Source organism: Xenopus laevis, chromosome 3L, assembly GCF_017654675.1.
Source record: "Xenopus laevis strain J_2021 chromosome 3L, Xenopus_laevis_v10.1, whole genome shotgun sequence".
In the NCBI taxonomy this organism is placed as follows: domain Eukaryota; kingdom Metazoa; phylum Chordata; class Amphibia; order Anura; family Pipidae; genus Xenopus; species Xenopus laevis.
The window spans coordinates 4,844,206-4,864,422 of record NC_054375.1 but is presented as its reverse complement, the minus strand read 5'-3'; the positions used below and the strand labels follow the sequence as shown (position 1 = coordinate 4,864,422).

Sequence of the window (20,217 nt, the reverse complement as noted above, 5' to 3'; positions counted from 1 at the left end):
ACGATAGTGCAAGCTATAACACTATATTTATTCTGTAGAATGCTTTATCATACCTGAGTAAACAGCTCTAGACGTTCTATTTGGTTGTTTAGGATAGCAGCTGCCATATTAGCTTGGTGTGACATCACTTCCTGCCTGAGTATCTCCCTGCTCACTCATAGCTCTGGGCTCAGATTACAGCAGGGAGGGAGAGAGGAGCAAACTGAGCATGCTCAAGCCCTAGCCCTGGAGGTTTAAGCTGAAAACAGGAAGTCTGATACAGAAGCCCATGAGTACACAATAGAAGGAAAGAAAAGTGCTGTTTCTTTTGACAGAGAACTCAGAGCAGCATTACTTTGAGGGTTTACTGGTGTATTTATATAGATCTTTCTGATAAAGCTTACTTACTTTTAGCCTTTCCTTCTCCTTTAAAGCGGGAAAGGCAGAACCTTGCACAGGAGGAGGAAAAGAATTAATTATAAAGATACGGATTTACCTTAATGTGCAGATCTTGCAGCAGGTCCCGTATGATGAGCTGCCGGTGTTCCGTTGGTATGAGGTCCTGGGGGCAGGCAGTCAGTATGATCTCAACAAGCTGCCGCCAAGATTCCAGCGCATGACGTTTGGCATGGAGACACTGCAACAACTTGTTCCTTTCCACCACGTACTGAAGGATTGTGTTTATTTCCTGCACAAACAGGAGATGCCAGACACACACTTACTAACAAAGGAACGTTTGCAGCCACATGTAATGGCTACTTGTTAGTGGGGGTTGTATATAAAGCAGCTTTGGATTGGTATCCTCATTGCTTACATATCAGAAATGCTAGGTATATTCTGGTGCACTGCAGCTGACAATCTGATTGGTCAATTGGGAAGTTTGTTGGGAAGTTTGAAGCGACACTCATTTTTGTGTAGAGAGAGAGAACCCCAAAGACAGGCTCAGATCGTGAGTATGTACAGACTGAGTGCCCACAACTTGGAGAGTGAATTGGGACGGCACAGACAGACCTACAGACCCAGGGAGAACAGACTGTGCCAGCGATGTGACCAGGAGGCAGTGAAAGATGAGGCCACTTCTTGCTACAGTGCCCCAAATACTCAGCACTGAGGGATCCCCACTTCCAGAGATTCTCCTGTCACATCCCAGACTTCACATCCATAAAAGAAGAGAGGAAACTCCACAACCCACCGGGAGAAGAGGCACTGACAGTAACAATAGCTGCACAATATGTAAGAGACTGTCAGACGGAGAGAGAACAGACTTTCCGAGAGAGAGAGAGAGAGAGAGAGAGAGAGAGAGAGAGAGAGAAAGAGAGATAGAGAGAAAACAGACTTTGAGAGAGAGAGAGAGAGAAAGAGAGATAGAGAGAAAACAGACTTTGAGAGAGAGAGAGAGAGAAAGAGAGATAGAGAGAAAACAGACTTAGAGAGAGAGAGAGAGAGAGAGAGAGAGAGAGAGAGAGAGAGAGAGAGAGAGAGAGAGAGAGAGAGAGAGAGAGAGAGAGAGAGAGAGAGAGAGAGAGAGAGAGAGAGAGAGAGAGAGAGAGAGAATAGGTTAACTAACTTACCGGAGAAAATGCCTGGGTGCACATCACAGAAAAGTCATATAGAATATCATGTACTGCAAGGTACTCACAGGACTTTAAAATATGGTGAAAAGAGAAAGTTTATTTATCCTTCCCGAATAATAACCGTTATCTCTGTTCCCCATATTTTAAGGGATACATGTGCTGTTAATATGAATGAATTTTGTTCCAACAGCGCCACCTGCTGGTCAGTTTCCCACCAGTCTGACCAGCAAGTAGTCAAGGAAGTTGTCAGGAGAAAGAAAGAGGCTGATGTTCTTCTGCTTAGGAATAAAATTATAAGCCTTTCTCGCATCTTTCCTAAGCAGAAGAACATCAGAGCAGCCTTTACTATACAGGATATTCTCTCTCCACCAAGTTGAACTGTACATACCTCCATAAGCAAAGGCCTCTGACCAATAGCAGCCATCCCCTGAAGGGCATTCACTTCTGCAACCAGAACCCGATGAAGAAGCTGCAAACACAAATCACATTAAGGTTAGAGGGTCGTTGATAGATGGGACGGTTTACGCCGTACGCAATGGAAAGGATTATCAGTCGGCTCCTCACCTTGATGTTGCAGACGGTCTGCCCTCTGCGGTTCTTGTGCTCACAGTTAGCAATGACTTGCTCTATCTGATTGCGATCGAAGAAATCCAACTGAAGGGGTTCGGGGATCTCGTTGCTGAACTGTATAGAGTCCAGGATGCGGAGAATTTTTCTGCGAACTGTTGGGTGACAAAGAATATGGAAAAGAAAACCTTATGTGAAGGGTTCCAGTTTGTAACATAGGATTGGTGTATACCTTTCTCAAGTTACTACACGGCACACGGTATATATACACACACACATGGTTCTGAACACTGAATGTGAAGCTGCTCAAGGGTTAAAGCTGTCGGCAACATAAACAATATCATTAGCAACAACAGATATGCATTTATGTACGGTACCTTTTGAGGTTGTATCAAAATGCAGAAAACCACTGAGGCTGCGGCTTTCGTCCTCCATCCCTCCCTCGCCATCTGCTGCAGGAACATAAAAAAGATAAATGTATTAAAGGGGTTGATTACCTTTAAATTAACTTGTAGTATGCTGTAGAGAGGAATATTCTGAGAACATTTGCAATTGGTTTTCATTTTTTATTATTTGTGGTTTTTAAGTTATTTAGCTTTTTTTTTCAGCAGCTCTCCTCCAGTTTGCACTTTCCGTAGACTGGTGGCTATGGTCCAGATTCCCCTAGCAACCATGCACTGATTTGAATAAGAAACTGGAATATGAATAGGAGAGGCCTGAATAGAAAGAGGAGTAATAACAATACATTTGTAGCCTTAATAGAATTTGTTTGTGAGATGGAGTCAGTGACCCCTGTTTGAAAGCTGGAAAGAGTCAGCAGAAGTCGAATAGTTTAAAAACTTTAAAAAATAAATAATTAAGACCAACTGAAAAGTTACTTCGATTTGGCCATTCTATAATTTAAAGGTGAACCACTCTTTACAGGGGTTGTTCGCCTTTGAGATTACTGTTAGTATGATGGAGAGAGTGATATTCTGAGACAATTCGCAATTGGTTTTCATTTTTTATTATTTGTGTTTTTTTGACTTATTTAGCAGCTCTTCAATTTGTATATTAAGCAATCTAAATTCCCCTAGCAACCATGCATTGGTTTTTGAATAAGAGACTGGAATATGAATAGGAGAGGCCTGAATAGAAGGATCAGTAATAAAAAGTAGCAATAACAATACATTTGTAGCCTTAATAGAATTTGTTTGTTAGATGGGGTCAGTGACCCCTGTTTAAAATCTGAAAAGAGTCAGCAGAAGTCGAATAGTTTAAAAACTTTAAAAAATAAATAATTAAGAGCAATTGAAAGGTACTTCGATTCGGCCATTCTATAACATACTAAAAGTTAATTTAAAGGTGAACCACTCATTTAAAGGGGTTGTTCGCCTTTGAGATAACTGTTAGTAGGATGTAGAGAGGGATATTCTGAGACAATTTGCAACTGGTTTTCATTATTTATTATTTGTGGTTTTTGACTTATTTAGCAGCTCTTCAATTTGTATATTAAACAATCTGGTAACTAGGGTCCAAATTACCCTAGCAACCATGCATTTATTTTTGAATAAAAGACAGGACTATGAATAGGAGAGGCCTGAATAGAAGGATCAGTAATAAAAAGTAACAATAACAATACATCTGTAGCCTTACAGAGAATTTTTTTAGAAGCGAGTCAGCGCCGCCCGTTTGAAAGCTGCAAAGAGTCAGAAGAAAAGGGCAAATAACTATAAAAAACAAATAATGAAAACCAATTGAAAAGTTGCTTAGAATTGGCCATTCTATAACATAATAAAAGTAAACTTAAAGGTGAACCACTCCTTTAAAGGGATACTGTCATGGGAAAAAACATTTTTTTCAAAGTAAATCAGTTAATAGTGCTGCTACAGCAGAATTCTGCGCTGAAATCCATTTCTCAAAAGAGCAAACAGATTTTTTTTATATTCAATTTTGAAATGGGGCTAGACATATTGTCAATTTCCCAGCTGCCCCTGGTCATGTGACTTGTGCCTGCACTTTAGGAGAGAAATGCTTTCTGGCAGGCTGCTGTTTTTCCTTCTCAATGTAACTGAATGTGTCTCAGTGGGACATGGGTTTTTGCTATTGAGTGCTGTTCTTAGATCTACCAGGCAGCTGTTATCTTGTGTTAGGGAGCTGTTATCTGGTTACCTTCCCATTGTTATTTTGTTTGGCTGCTGAAGGGGGGAAAGGGAGGGGGTGATATCACTCCAACTTGCAGTACAGCAGTAAAGAGTGATTGAAGTTTATCAGAGCACAAGTCACATGACCAGGGGCAGCTGGGAAATTGACAAAATGTCTAGCCCCATGTCAGATTTCAAAATTGAATATAAAAAAATCTGTTGGCTCTTTTGAGAAATGGATTTCAGTGCAGAATTCTGCTGGAGCAACACTATTAAATGATTCATTTTGAAAAAAATGTTTTTTTCCCATGACAGTATCCCTTTAAGGTTTCCCTGCTCCCCCACAGCTCACTAATAAATTTGATTGTGGGGAGGAAAAAAAAATTGCTTATAATTGCTTGTCAGTGCTATTTCAATTCAGACAATGACCAAACTGCACCTGAATACGGTCTGGTTGGCATGTCGTCCAAAAGCAGGTGAAGAAGTCTCTGCGTGTGGGAACGCTGGCGGTTTAGCGAGGTGATACGCAGTTCTATGGAGGCCGTCTTCATCAGCCAAGACATCTGATTCATGGCAGAGATTTCCGACTCTGAGGGCACAAGGACATTGCTACATTAACACACGTATTCTATATCCTAAATATAAATGGAACCAGCCACAACTTACTGTTACAATCTGTAGTGAGACGTTTGAATAGGAAAGGACGGATAGACACACACAGACTGTAACTGCTGCATATTGGTATTTACCTTCTACAGAGAAGGGCAGGTGCTGAAGCTGGGTGTAGAGGAAATCCTGGCTGGTACGCAGGTATCTCATTGTAGGGCCCGAGGTATCGGAATAAGCACACAGCTGGTAGATCACCTGACAATCCAGATAAAATACATGTATTAATATGAACACAACGACTTTAATGTAAACGTGTATGTTCTGCTTAAATGTGTATAGCTCATTACTAGCCTTGTTACACTGTGGCTGTTATGTCTGCCTCCCAGGAAAAAACAAAATATTTGCAATAGCTTTTCTAGTCCTGAGGACCCTGTCATTATCATCTTATTCGATCAGATAAAAACATGAACTATACATCAACAAGCTACTGCTGAATTGTACTTAGTAAAGGGAATACCTATGCTGCTATAATTTTATGTTATCTCTCTGTACAGACTATGAGCAAACTTAGGGGCTGTTCCTGCTGAATTGTGCTTAGTACAGGGAATACCTATGCTGCCATAGTTTTATGGGATCTCTCTGTACAGACTATGAGCAAACTTAGGGGACTGTTCCTGCTGAATTGTGCTTAGTACAGGGAATCCCTATGCTGCCATAGTTTTATGGGATCTCTCTGTACAGACTATGAGCAAACTTAGGGACTGTTCCTGCGGAATTGTGCTTAGTACAGGGGAATACCTATGCTGTCATAGTTTTATGGGATCTCGCTGTACAGACTATGAGCAAACTTAGGGACTGTTCCTGCTGAATTGTGCTTAGTACATGGAATACCTATGCTGCCATAGTTTTATGGGATCTCTCTGTACAGACTATGAGCAAACTTAGGGACTGTTCCTGCTGAATTGTGCTTAGTACATGGAATACCTATGCTGCCATAGTTTTATGGGATCTCTCTGTACAGACTATGAGCAAACTTAGGGACTGTTCCTGCTGAATTGTGCTTAGTACAGGGGAATACTTAGTGCTGCCATAGTTTCATGGTTTCTCTCCGCGTGGGGTTGACCAACTATAACTCAACTGAGATAACTCCGAGCCCCTTAATCACAAGGCCTCATCGCCTTGAAGGTTGCAGGCAGGGACTGAACAGGACGAAGAATCGGACTAGAAGTTGGTACTGCAACTTGCTCAGTTTTACTGGAATCAGTTATTTTCCTACTTGTTTCAGAGCAATGAATAAAATGAAATGTATAACAAATATATACTGAAACATACCTGGTAACACAGTTCAGCAAGATGAGGAGTGTCCCATACTGCTACAGGCCCAGCCCGCCCGTCAGTCCCTTTTCGCAAGATCTCTAGAATAGAGTGAAGGCAGGTCCTCGGGCAGCCCAGGACACCTGAACAAAGAAAGCTTGTGTTTAAAGGAACAGTAACACAAAAAAATGAAAGTGCTTTTAAGTAATGAAAATATCATGTAGTGTTGCCCTTCACTGGTAAAACTGGTGTGTTTGCTTCAGAAACACTACTATAGTTCATATTAACAAGCTGCTGTGGAGCAATGGCGGAAATTGAAAAACGGCTATATGGCACAGGTTAACTAATGGATAACAGATAACACCATTGGACAGACAGGGCTTATTTGCTATCTGCTGTGTAACTTGAGCCTTTTCTCCTTTGAATGGCTGCCCCCATTGCTACACAGCAGCTTATTTATATAAACAATAGTAGTGTTTCTTAAAGGGATACTGTCATGGGAAAAAAATTTTTTTTCAAAATGAATCAGTTAATAGTGCTGCTCCAGCAGAATTCTGCACTGAAATCCATTTCTCAAAAGAGCAAACAGATTTTTTTATATTCCATTTTGAAATCTGACATGGGGCTAGACATATTGTCAATTTCCCAGCTGCCCCAAGTCATGTGACTTGTGCTCTAATAAACTTCAATCACTCTTTACTGCTGTACTGCAAGTTGGAGTGATATCACCCCCCTCCCTTTCCCCCCAGCAGCCAAACAAAAGAACAATGGGAAGGTAACCAGATAACAGCTCCCTAACACAAGATAACAGCTGCCTGGTAGATCTAAGAACAACACTCAATAGTAAAATCCAGGTCCCACTGAGACACATTCAGTTACATTGAGAAGGAAAAACAGCAGCCTGCCAGAAAGCATTTCTCTCCTAAAGTGCAGGCACAAGTCACATGACCGGGGCAGCTGGGAAATTGACAAAATGTCTAGCCCCATGTCAGATTTCAAAATTGAATATAAAAAAATCTGTTTGCTCTTTTGAGAAATGGATTTCAGTGCAGAAGTCTGCTGGAGTAGCACTATTAACTGATGTGTTTTGAAAAAAACATGTTTTCCGATGACAGTATCCCTTTAAGTAAATACAGCAGTTTTACCATTGCAGGGCAACATTGCATTATATTTTCATTACTTTAAAACAATTTTATTTTTTGACGTTACTGTTCCTTTAAATAACAACTGATATCAGCAAATAGATGCAGCTTTGCAGCAAGGGAATCGCTTATACCGGAGTCCTGCAGGTTGGTTGTACTGACTGGCTTCTTCAGTTCATAGCCAAGAAGAAACATGGCAAGATTGGGAGCTTTCATTTCCAGGGAGGTGATTAGAAGATTGAGGATGTGAATTTTGGTCATGTACCTAATGTTGGTCTGCTTCACTTGTTCCTCCGCCTCTGCAGCTCAAAGGAAAGGGTTAATTAGATTCCCAATATTCACCCAACACATGTCTTAAAAAGCTGCTTTGCTTCTACAATAATAAAGTGTAATCACACGAGATCTTTGCACAAGCCTCACTGAGCTGAGCTACTTACAAACGATATCTACGAGCAGATCTAGTGGGGCCATGGGGGCCGCACAGATCAGCGACATAGTTTAGAACCAAAACAAATTGGTCAGTGTTTCTCTAGCCTTAAGGTTAAAATGGACGTTAAAATTTTGATCTTTCCTAGAAAAAATTATTTTCAAAAAATCCGTTTCAGCACACACGTGTAGAGCTGAATTGTCAGATATAGACAGAAACAATAGAATTCTACCTGTATCCGACAATTCAACACTAACAATGGCCAACGTTCGGGTGCCTTCAAACGCACCCACCGCACCGAATATCGTATGAAAATTCGTTTCTTACGACATTATCGGTGCGTCTATGGCCGCCATTAGTCGTCTGGTCCTTTCTTACTTTCTCAACATGCATTTGTAGCTATAACCTCCGTCTTTTACTCCTCAAAGACACTAATCAATCACTTCCAGACGGATTGCATTGGTTAATGTGTTGTATCCACGTACTGGGGTAATGGGGAATATACTAACCTTTCTCTGAATCCATTAACTCCTCTGCTTCCTCGCTGTCCAAGCACGAAACAAAACCAACCATCAGCTTCTGACTCACATTCTGCAGTGACAAAGGAGACCGTGTATTAGGTACAAAATATTGCAGCCAGCCTTGCTGTCTATGGAATCTTGCAACAGGCCAAACAGATTGCCAGTCTACACTCCTCTCCAACTCATTGTCATTGTAACATAACATTTCTTCTCTATTAAACCTTCTACACTGCCTTACTTCCCATCTTGTCCTTTCATACTAGCCGTCTACACTAAACTTACCACATGCCTTTAACACCTTTATTTCTCCCAGTTACTTCCTGTTTGTCCCACCAGTATCTCTTCCCAGGTCTTTCAAGTCCTACCTCCTCCAGTATTCTCATCCAATCCTTAAGGTGGCCATACACGGGCAGATAAAGCTGCCGATATTGGTCGTTTGGACCGATTTGACAGCTTATCTGCCCGTGTATGGGGGCTTCCGACGGGTCTTCCCGATCGATATCTGGCCACGATATCGATCGGGAAGGTTGGATTTTTAACCGACCGACCCGTCGGAGCCCCTTGGCGCATCGTAATTCGATCGTTCGAATTACCCCCGATATAGCCATGCCGTTTAGTGGCATATAGGGGAAAGATCCGCTCGTTTGGCGATGTCGCCAAACGAGCAGATCTTTGAGTCTATGGCCACCTTAAAGGGGAAGGAAACCTAGTCGGCGCAAACCTCCCACCCCCCCTGCCGTTTGTTGCCCACCCTCCCTCCTCCCCCCTGGCCTACCCGTCCCGCTGGGCAAATGCCCCTAACTTGTTACTTACTCTTCTACGCAGGTCCAGTCCAGGGAGTTCACCGACGACATCTTCTTCCACGCGATCTTCTTCCTGCTTTGAACGGCGCATGCGCAGTAGGATCATTTCGCCGGTACATGCGCGTGACTTTTGGCGCATGCGCAGTAGATCCGTACCGACGAAATGATCCTACTGCGCATGCGCCAAAACGCCGTTCACAGCAGGAAGAAGATCGCGTGGAAGAAGATGTCGTCGGTGAACTCCCTGGACTGGACCTGCGCAGAAGGGTAAGTAACAAGTTAGGGGCATTTGCCCAGCGGGACGGGTAGGCCAGGGGGGAGGAGGGAGGGTGGGCAACAAACGGGTGGGGGGGTTTGCGCCGACTAGGTTTCCTTCCCCTTTAAGTCCCAAGTAGTGCTAAAGCCACTCTCTGCCCTCTTTTTAATCTGGACTCAAACTGTAGCCTGTCCAAGACTCAAATTACTTTTTAAAAAGATGGAGGGCGCTGACTGACATCCCCGTCAAAGCTTTTGAGGTTACACAGCATCTACTGATAGTAAAAACAGATCTACCTTATCTTGGGTAAAGTCTCCCACAATTTTTTCTTGGATCTTAGAGTTACAGGAGATGCTGCACAAGATCTTTGCACTTTCAAAGGCAAGCTCGGCGTTGCTGTTTCCGTGGTAGAGATATCTGAAGGATACAAAGATGCACACAGTAAGGCTATGAAGGCATGTATGCTTGCATGTAAATAACTCCTAAAAAAAAGAGACCAGTAAGTAATGAGACAGGATGGAGAGGTCAGTAGAGAATGAGATGGGGCTACGGAGTAAGTGGCGTCTAATTCCACTAACACCTGTAAATAAAGAAAGCATTAAATAACCAATCAGTTGGTCCACACTATTACAATTCAGCCTGTTTAAGCCCCACTCACCGAGCAATATTCACTACATTATCAGCTTTCTTGGATCGTGGGTTAATTCCCTGCAAGAGCTGCTCCAGAGGGGTCACAATCATCGACAGGTGACTTTCCCTTAACAAATCCATGAAGCCATTCTCTTTCTGTAGAGTCAGATTCAGGAGCATGAAACAATAAGCCACTGCCTTCTCTAGGTGTTTCTTGCCTGGGAAAGAAAGAATATACACACACATAACGACTCTGGCAGAAGGAAGTTTATCCAAACCATCACCAGACTGCATTTCAAAGTTCAGACTTCCAATTTTTGCTTTAATAAAAAGTATGGACGATTACCTGGAAAAGGGGCATATGTGTCCAGCTGGGTGACCCCCTCTTCCAGGAGGCTGAGGCAGAGCTCCAGCATTGGAGACTCATTGAGCAGATGATGCATGAGACTGAACCCTGGAGGCTTGAAAGCAACACTTTCTTCTCCTAAGACATAACACGAATGGTAAAACAATGCTCATCTCGGTCATCAATTGCCTTTTAATTGTGAATTAGAAAATCTGGCTGATGAGGCAAAATATACCTTGCAGTTCTACATACTGGTCCACAAAGTCTTCAGGCTGAGGTTCATAGTCCTTCAAAAGCTTGTAGAAGACTTCCAACGCAGCCTCTGCTACTTCCCACTGCACAGGAAAACACCAACGCATTAACAAACACGTTTTCAATAATACAGCAGGTGTATAGTCATTTACAGTTTTATTTTAAAAGATAATTAAACCTTAAAAATAAGTGGATGTAAAATTGATGAGGGGGCTGTTCTAAGTGCTTTTGTAATGTACATTCATTATTTATTCTTTTTAAATTCCAAGATATTAAGGGATACATGTGCTGTTACTATGAATGGATTTTGTTACAACAGCGCCACCTGCTGGTCAGTTTCCCACCAGTCTGACCAGCAAGTAGTCAAGGAAGTTGTCAGGAGAAAGAAAGAGGCTGATGTTCTTCTGCTTAGGAAAGATGTGAGAAAGGTTTCTAATTGTATTCCTAAGCAGAAGAACATCAGCCTCTTTCTTTCTCCTGACAACTTCCTTGACTACTTGCTGGTCAGACTGGTGGGAAACTGACCAGCAGGTGGCGCTGTTGTAACAAAATTCATTCATAGTAACAGCACATGTATCCCTTAATATCTTGGAATGTAAAAATAATAAATAATGAATGTAAATTACAAAAGTGCTAAGAACAACCCCCTCATCAATTTTACATTCACTTATTTTTAAAGTTTACTTATCCTTTAAAAGTCAGTGATCAGAGTCCTACATAGCTGCAGACATATACAGATCCAGCCAGTCAGGAAAGGCTGCTCACACCCCGGAATGCTAGATTTTACCTTTTCTGCTGCTCTCCTGTAGGCTCTAGTTCGGAACCTAAGGAACACGGTGTCCCGGAGAAACTGGAGGTACGGCTCAAAGCCGGGTGCTCTCAAACCTGCTCCCAGATTGGTGGGGAAGGAGCTTTCCACTAGAGTACTAATGAGCTGGCAGAATGCTCTGGTCAGGGGGTACTCTTCACACCGAGACTCAATCTCATTCAGTTCCACCTGGTTGAAGCCAAAGGCATATTTGGAATTATTACAAAGATATATTCTGTGCAGAAAATAATTTAAATGTGCTTACTATATATGTAACAGATATCATTTTGTGCACTGGTCTTACAATTACAGTGAAACCTCCATTTTCAGTAGCGATGCACCGAATCCAGGATTCGGTTCGGGGTTGACCGAATCCTTCTGCCCAGCCGAACCGAACCAAATCCAAATTTGCATATTCAAATAAGGGGCCGGGAGAGAAATCGCTTGACTTTTTGGAAGCAAAAAAATGTTTTCCCCTTCCCGCCCCTAATTTGCATATGCAAATTAGGATTTGGTTCCGTATTCGGCCGAATTTTACACAAAGGATTCGGGGGTTCGGCCGAATCCAAAATAGTGGATTCGGTGCATCCCTTTTCAGTACCCTGATTTTAAGTTTTCCCGCATTTTACATTTTTTATTTGTGGACTCACCAATTTATAATGCATTCCAATGGGTGCATTTCCCTGATTTTTAATAATGTTTTCCCAGATTTTACATCCAAATATTGTCCTGATGTTCCCACAACTGCTTTTTTTCCTCTATGAATGTTATTTGTGAAATAAAAAGGGTTTTAAATACTAAGCAGATGTATATTTTGCCATGGTTCTGCCAGTGATCCCCAACCAGTAGCTCGTGAGCAACATATTGCTCCCCAACCCTTGGATGTTGCTCCCAGTGGAATCAAAGCAGGTGCTTATTTTTGAATTCCAGGATTGGAGGCAAGTTTTGGTGCATAAAAACCAGGTGTACTGTCAAATAGTCTCCTGTAGGCTGCCAGTCCACATAGTGGCTACCAAACAGCCAATCACAGCCCTTATTTGGCACCCCAGGAACTTTTTTTGCATGCCTGTGTTGCTCCCCAACTCTTTTTAGTTTTGATAGTGGCTCACGGGTAAAAAAAGGTTTAGGGCCCTGCCTTATTCAGTCCAGCACCAATCACAGCAAAAGACAGAACTTTGTTAATTGGCTCATGTGACCTAACATGTGGTTTGTTTGTGTGCACTGTGAATTATTGATGTGCGGGTCAGGGTTTCCCTGACCTGCACCCGACCCTAACCCGCCCTGCTGCCTCCCGCACCCGCGGTTCCGGGGTCCTTTCATAGACCCGCCCATGACGTCACAAAGGGGGCGGGGCGAGCAGACGCGAGACTATAAAACCGGAAGTCGGATGCGGTATTCGAAAGGGGAGAGCAGGAGAAGAGCTCAACCCGCACCCGCGAGGAGCAGCGCAAGGTCGACCCGAACCCTCACGACTCGCGGGTATCGGTTCGGCCCGCACATCACTACTGTGAATCCTACGAACACAGGGGACAGCCCTTATTTTTTAAAATGGCAATTTTCTAGTTATGATTATCCAATAGCGAGGGACGCACTGAATCCAGGAATCCTTGTGCCTGGCCGAACCAAATCCTAATTTGCATATGTAAATTAGGGGCGGGTAGGGAAATCACTTGATTTTTTATCAATTTTTCCTTTCCTGCCCCTAATTTGCACATGCAAATTAGGGTTCGGATTCGGTATTCAGCCGAATCTTTTACTAAGGATTCCGCCGAATCCCAAATACTGGATTTGGTGCATCCCTACCAATAGCACAGACTACTAAAATTTGATTTTACATTTTCCCTGATTTTACATAATTTTTTTCCTGGTCCCCTGAAAAAAGTAAAATGGGGGTTCTATTGTATAATATTTTGAGAGAACAGTGCGGGAATGGAAAGGTTACAATATCACCACGCAAAATGACCTCAATTCCTGCTCCTTGCCGTAGTACTGGGGCTCTTACAGTCTGCAAAATCTGTTAAAAAGAAAAAAAAGCACAAAATCAGTACATTTGCAGAATTCTTAATGTATTCTCTCAAGGCCTTGATAATTTCATAGACGGCAGAAACAAATTGAGTAAGAGTGTGATGAGCTGTTGCATGCATACCTGTGTATATTCAAGGGATTGCCATAGGGATGCTGCAATCTCTGGGGATTTGCCAAAGGCAGTCAGTGTCTTCAGGAGCTCAGCCTTCAGGAGAGGTGGGATGCTGCACTGCAGGAGGCCAAGGATAACGACCACCGGCATCCACTGGGCATGCTCACATAGAGCCAGGCGGGCACTTTCACTCTGACAGCAAACATAAAGTCACGATGAAAACCAACACCATACAAAATAAATAGAAGCTCAAACTGAATTTCATGAAAAGAGTAACCAAAAACCCAACTGTTTAAGGCACCACCAATCAACAGAGTTGCACCTAGCCCTTTGGGATTCTGACATGATTTTTATGTTTTTACACTGCAAATAACTCACTCTCCAATAAAAAATTTCATTCCTGAACCAGCAAGTGTATTTAGTTGTAATATTGGTGTGTAGGTGCATCTCAGGTCATTTTGCCTGGTCATGTGCTTTCAGAAAGTGCCAGCACTTTAGGATGGAACTGCTTTCTGGCAGGCTGTTGTTTCTCCTACTCAATGTAACTGAATGTGCCTCAGTGGGACCTGGATTTTACTATTGAGTGCTGTTCTTAGATCTACCAGGCAGCTTTTATCTCGTGTTAGGGAGCTGCTATCTGGTTACCTTCCCATTGTTCTGCTAGGGAGGAAAGAGAGGGGGTGATATCACTCCAACTTGCAGTAGAGCAGTAAAGAGTGACTGAAGTTTATCAGAGCACAAGACACGTGACTGGCGGCAGCTGGGAAACTAATAATATGCCTAGCCCCTTGTCAGATTTCAAGATTAAAAAAAAAAAAATCTGTTTGCTCTTTTGAGAAACGGATTTCAGTGTAGAATTCTGCTGGAGCAGCACTATTAACGGATGTGTTGTGGGAAAAAAAAAAAATAACACTTTTCCCCATGGCAGTATCCCTTTAAGCAGTATTTGCAGCAAAGGGTTATTTACCCAGTCGATGATGGTGCAGGTGAGCTGCAAGCAGGCAATGAGGCCATCGAGCTCTCGCTGGGTGATGCCACGGAGAGGAGGGTGACGATGGTGGATACTGTCGGTGTTCGGCAGATCCCTCCGCAAGTGCTCGTGGTACAGCATCAGAGAGTGGAAGAAGTGGTCCCAGGATACTGGGCTGCCCCCTCCAGCTTGCAAGCTCTCTGCTGAAATCATGAAAACAGGATCTTTACATTTGTCACAAAAAGAATATATTGCAGGCTAGTTACAGCAGGCTAGTTGACTTAGCATATGCAAATTATATTGAAAGGGGTCGTTCACCTTCTAACACTTTTTCAGTTCAGTTGGTTTCAGATAGTTCAACAGAAATAAAGACCTTTTTCAATTAAAAATTACTTTTTTTAAATGTTAATGTCCCTGTCTCTGGAGTCTGGCAGCTCAGTAATTCAGGTACAGACTCTAAGGGCAGAGACACACACTCTGATTCGGGGAGATTAGTCGCCCAGAGACAAATCTCCTCTTCTTCGGGGCGACTAATCTCCTCCCGCCGGCTGCATTGTAAATCCGAAGTCGCCCGACGTTGCCTCACGAGGAAACTTTTAGCCAGCAGGAGGCAGTTCGGGGAGATTAGTCGCCCCGAAGAAGAGGCGATTTATCGTCGGGCGACTAAATCTCCCCGAATCTGAGCGTCTGTCTCTGCCCTAAACTGTTACAGTTTTGCAACATTTAGATGATCCATTTCTCAGCAGCATCTCTGGAGTATTAGCAACTATTGTATCAATGATAACAATCACCTTTAATGAAACGGATTCTGCTCAGCAGGGACAAAGATAAGAAATGTATCAACTAAATGTATCAATTTAGAACAGAGTCGGCGACCCCCCCCCCCCTCCCAGAGCTAGAAGATGAAAAATGACACTTTACACTTCAAAATAAGAAAAACACATAGAAAGTAACTGGAAAAAGTCTTTCTTTCGGGCGAACTGTCTGAAACCAACTGAACTGAAAAAAGTGCTGGAAGCTGAACAACCCCTTTATAGGGGTGGTTCACCTTTAAGTTACATTTTAATATGTTATAGAATATTTTCTATAGCAACTTTTCGATCGGTCTACATTATTTATTTTTTAGTTTTTTTTTAATATTTGCCTTTATCTTCTGACTCTTTCCAGCTTTCAGATGGGGGTCGCTGAACCCATCTAAAAACAAATGCTCTGTAAGGCTTCACATTTATTGCCATTGCTACTTTATATTACTTATCTTTCTGTTCAGGTGTCTCCTATTCATATTCCAGTCTCTTCTTCGAATCAGTGCATGGTTGCTAGGGGAATTTGGGCGCTAGCAACCAGATTGCTGAAATTGCAGCAGCCGAATAAAAAGCTAAACAACTTAAAAACCACAAATAAAAAAAATTAAACCCAATTGCAAATATTCTCATAAGATCACTGTCTACATCGTACTAACAGTTAATTTAAAGGTGAACAACCCCTTTAAAAAGGAAACTAAATCAAAACATGATGTTATATGTGCAGGTTCAGCACATGAGAGAGAAAGCTGCTGTATGAATTAGTGTGTGTTCCGGAGGCCTTTCCAATTAAAGATATTACCCCGATGCTTTAGTTAGTTACCTTGGCTGAGAAGCACCCAAGGGGGCTAGTGCATGAAAATCATATGAAGTAAGTGTATCAAGCTATGAGCAAGGACTGGTGCAACATAAGCAGTGACTCTATAAACTGTACTAAGGCCACAAACATACTGCAGGTCATTTATAAACATTTGGGCAAATTTGCACCTGGGCAGAAACCCATGGCAGACGGTTGCTTTCCGTGTTCAACCTGCAGCTGGCTGAAAAAAAGTTAATCACTGGTTGGTTGCTATGGGTTACTGCCCTGGAGCAAATTTGCCTAATTAATAATAATATTGGAAAGTTGCATGGAATAATGTTTTCGTTTATTAGGCAAATTTTTATTTTGGGGTTGACTTGCCCTTTAATAAAAAAAAACTAAATAAATAAGGATGGTGCCTAAGTGCAAGGCCAGATGTGGCTTTTTTGCGGCGTTTTTACATTGCGTTTTTAAAAAAAGAACAGCCAGGCGTAAATACGCATAAACTGCGCTACCACGGAAACTAATGGAAAATGCACTATGGCAAATCAAACAGGGCGTTTGCAAGCTGAAATCCGCCACAGGACGCCGATATGTCAAGAAACTACCAAATCAATAGACTCTATGAGATCTGCACGTTTGCGTAAATACGCAGCGCATTTTAAATATGGCGTCCGAATTCTCAATGAGAACAATGAAAACAATGAGAAGTGCATGTTGGGAAAAGAATCCTACGTGCTGAAAAACGCATGTTGACGGTCGCATGTGGTTTCAGTGGCGTATTTACGCCTGGCTGTTCTTTTTTAAAAACGCAACGTAAAAACACTGCAAAAACGCCTTACCCTAAGATGCTTCAGTCCCTACGTCACATATAAGAAGGAAACTGAAGATAAACATAATGGGGTAATAAAGTTCAAGGCTTGGGGAAGGTGCTGCCCCAATATGAGGAAGTTCCTTATCACTACCAAGATCTTCACTACCAAGAGGTCAAGCTCTTCCTCATTGGTGAGGTCGCTTTTCCCCATAAAATATAAAAAATATCGATCAAGTCAAGTCGTAAAAATCAACACAGATATAGCTTTTTCTTAAAGGGGTTGTTCACCTTTGAGTTAACTTTAAGTATGATGTAAAGAGTGATATTCTAAGACAATTTGCAATTGGTTTTTATTTTTTATTTGTGGTTTTTGATTTATTTAGCCTTTTATTCAGCAGCTCTCCAGTTTGAAACGTTTAGCAATCTGGTTGCTAGGGTCCAAATTTCCCATGCATTGATTTAAATAAGAGACTGCAATATGAATAGGCAGTAACGTAACTAGAGGGGGGCAGGCACTGGTGCGGGACGCGTAGCCGGGCCCCCCTCTTCGGCCCGCATTTCAGTGCCGGGGGGTCCTGAGGGGGTGCAGGGCCCTGGACCGCTCGCACCCTCTGCACCCCCGGTAGTTCCGCCACTGTGAATAGGAGAGATCTGCATAGAAAGAGAAGTAATAAAAAGTAGCAATAAAAATACATTGGTAGCCTTACAAAGCATTTGTTTTTTTAGATGGGGTCAGTGACCCCTTTTTGAAAACTGGGAAGAGTCAGAAGAAAATGGCAAATCATTAAAAAAACTAGAAGAAATAAATAATGAAAACCAATTAAAAAGTTGCTTTGATTTGCATACTAAAAGTTATTCTAAAGGTGAACCACCCCTTTAATCAAATTCTTACCGCTGCTGCCCCCGTTGGCTTTGAGGAGACTAAAACAGTAATGGGCACACTGAGGGCCACTTGCAAGGCCCCTGAGCATCTTAAGATAAGGTAGGTAGAGCGTGGCGGGCAATAGGTCACTCATCTGTCTCACGAACTTGGACAACAGGACCTGCAACATTAACAGCACAAATGGGTTTGTTTATATGAAGTCGATATAATCCAAAAGGCCACCCTGCCATTATAAAGTTCATACCTGACGCTGAGGTGGTCTCTGGTGGGCCACACCAAGGAAGGATCCCATCAAGGAGGTCGACTGGAGAGGTTCTGCGGGACACCAGTATTCCAATGCCAGTTCCAGGTGGAATGGGTCGTTCTGGTACAGCTCCCCAATCTGCCAGGGTCAAAGAAATGGTATAAGACCAAGCTGCGAAGAGAGGGCATTTAGCTTGGCACAGCAACTGCCTTCTGTCTAATACTTTCCATTCTGAGCATACTGCATTATCCATACGTAACTCTCCGAGTTTGGTTATGGAAACCTATGTGATTGGTGTTCACAATGCAACACTTAAAGGAGAACTAAACCATAAAAATGACCATAGCTAAAAATGCCATATTTCATATACTGAACTTAATGCACCCGCCTAAAGTTTCGTCTTCTTCTAGCAGCAATGATCCAGGACTTCAAACTTGTCACAGGGGGTCACCATCTTGGAAAGTGTCTGTGACACTCACATGCTCAGTGGGCTCTGATTGGCTGTTGAGAAGCTAAGCTTAGGGCTCGTCACTAATTATCCAGCAGAAAATGAGCTTCCCTGGCTGTAATATAAGCTGATGCTACAGGTTTGCTGATTATTCAATTCTGATGCTAATTGCACTGGTTTCTGTGCTGCCCTGTAGTAATTATGTGTATTAATTACTAATCAGCCTTATATTGTGACATTTCTATTCTATGTGTACTGTATATTGTGAGTGGCTCCCTAAGCTCAGTAAGTGACAGCAGCACAGAGCATGTGCAGTGAATCAGCAGAAAAGAAGACGGGGAGCTACTGGGGCATCTTTGGAGACACAGATCTTTACTGCTAAAGGGCTGTGGTTGCCTTGGGCTGGTACAGAAGCCCAAAACATCATGTACAACATGTCTAGCTACTTCTTTAGTTAGGCTTTAGTTCTCCTTTAAATCAAAATCATACCAGTAACAGCAGATGTTCCAGATCTCTACGTAGAGAAGCGGGAGGCTCGTTCCCCATCTGCATGCTCATATGGATCAGTCGCGCATCCTCTTCTGCACGATTTCTAAGTTGCTTTACCTGGCAGGACAATCATATTGCGATTAGGCACTTTGTTGTTTAGTCCATGACAGACACAGGGTTAAAAAAAAGAGAGTAAAGTCCCCCCCGCTGCAAATCACCAGGAGCAAACTGTCCTCCATTGCAAAAGTTTTGGAGAGACCTAATGGGTGTTATAGCTGTTGATTTGGGGGACACCACAAGTAATAAGCCCAGAGGTCTGCCTGCTAGGGGTAATGGAGGATCCAATTCCCACCAACCCAACTAGAATTTGTCTCAGCGCTCATGTTTTACACAAAGAAAACCATAATTATGCACTGGATAGGCCAAACCCTCCCAAATACAACATTCTGGAGAAGCCCAGCTGATGGGGGGCCCCCCGCTGATCAAACTCACCTATAAGACCAGACAGGCAACGGATACGCTCTATAGGGTTTGGGGGGGGGGGCCTGCTGCAATGAAAACTCTATAGAACTGTGAACCTAAAGATGTAGATAAGCTAAAACACAACAATGCTACTTTAACTCCATATACTGTTGACTATACCTATGTGCACGGTAAAGAACACTAAACAATGTTGTTATTGTGTTTATGGTTGTTTGTAAAAAAAATGAACAAAACTCACCTTTAAAGGATAAGTAAGCCTTTAAAATAAATGAATGTAAAATTGACGAGGGTGCAATTTGCAATGTGCATTCATTATTTATTCTTTTTAAATTAAGGGATACATGTGCTGTTAATATGAATGAATTGTGTTACAACAGCGCCACCTGCTGGTCATTTTCCCCACCAGTCTGACCAGCAAGTAGTCAAGGAAGTTGTCAGGAGAAAGAAAGAGGCTGATGTTCTTCTGCTTAGGAATAAAATTAGAAACCTCTCTCACATCTTTCCTAAGCAGAAGAACATCAGCCTCTTTCTTTCTCCTGACAACTTCCTTGACTACTTGCTGGTCAGACTGGTGGGAAACTGACCAGCAGGTGGCGCTGGAAGTTAAGGAAGTTGTCAGGAGAAAGAAAGAGGCTGCTCTGATGTTCTTCTGCTTAGGAAAGATGTGAGAAATGTTTCTAATTATCTTCCTTGACTACTTGGTGGTCAGACTGGTCGGAATTTAATTTAAAAAGAATAAATAATGAATGTACATTGCAAAAGTGCTTAGAATAGCCCCTCAACAATTTTACATTCACTT

General features: G+C 42.5%; 1 protein-coding gene across 1 annotated transcript in view; it reads right to left on the bottom strand.

Annotated features, from left to right (window-relative positions):
* Nucleotides 1–20,217, bottom strand: part of nup205.L (nucleoporin 205kDa L homeolog) — a 57,022-nt gene that overhangs the window by 17,480 nt on the left and 19,325 nt on the right. Inside the window, 20 exon segments of the mRNA XM_041585880.1 lie at nt 476–667; nt 1,942–2,022; nt 2,118–2,275; nt 2,498–2,569; nt 4,683–4,832; nt 4,993–5,107; nt 6,185–6,309; nt 7,443–7,607; nt 8,245–8,326; nt 9,612–9,732; nt 9,974–10,163; nt 10,292–10,429; nt 10,527–10,626; nt 11,331–11,540; nt 13,315–13,365; nt 13,498–13,680; nt 14,456–14,661; nt 17,764–17,914; nt 17,999–18,136; nt 18,936–19,052. Of these exon segments, the coding sequence (XP_041441814.1) occupies nt 476–667; nt 1,942–2,022; nt 2,118–2,275; nt 2,498–2,569; nt 4,683–4,832; nt 4,993–5,107; nt 6,185–6,309; nt 7,443–7,607; nt 8,245–8,326; nt 9,612–9,732; nt 9,974–10,163; nt 10,292–10,429; nt 10,527–10,626; nt 11,331–11,540; nt 13,315–13,365; nt 13,498–13,680; nt 14,456–14,661; nt 17,764–17,914; nt 17,999–18,136; nt 18,936–19,052 (2,745 nt within the window).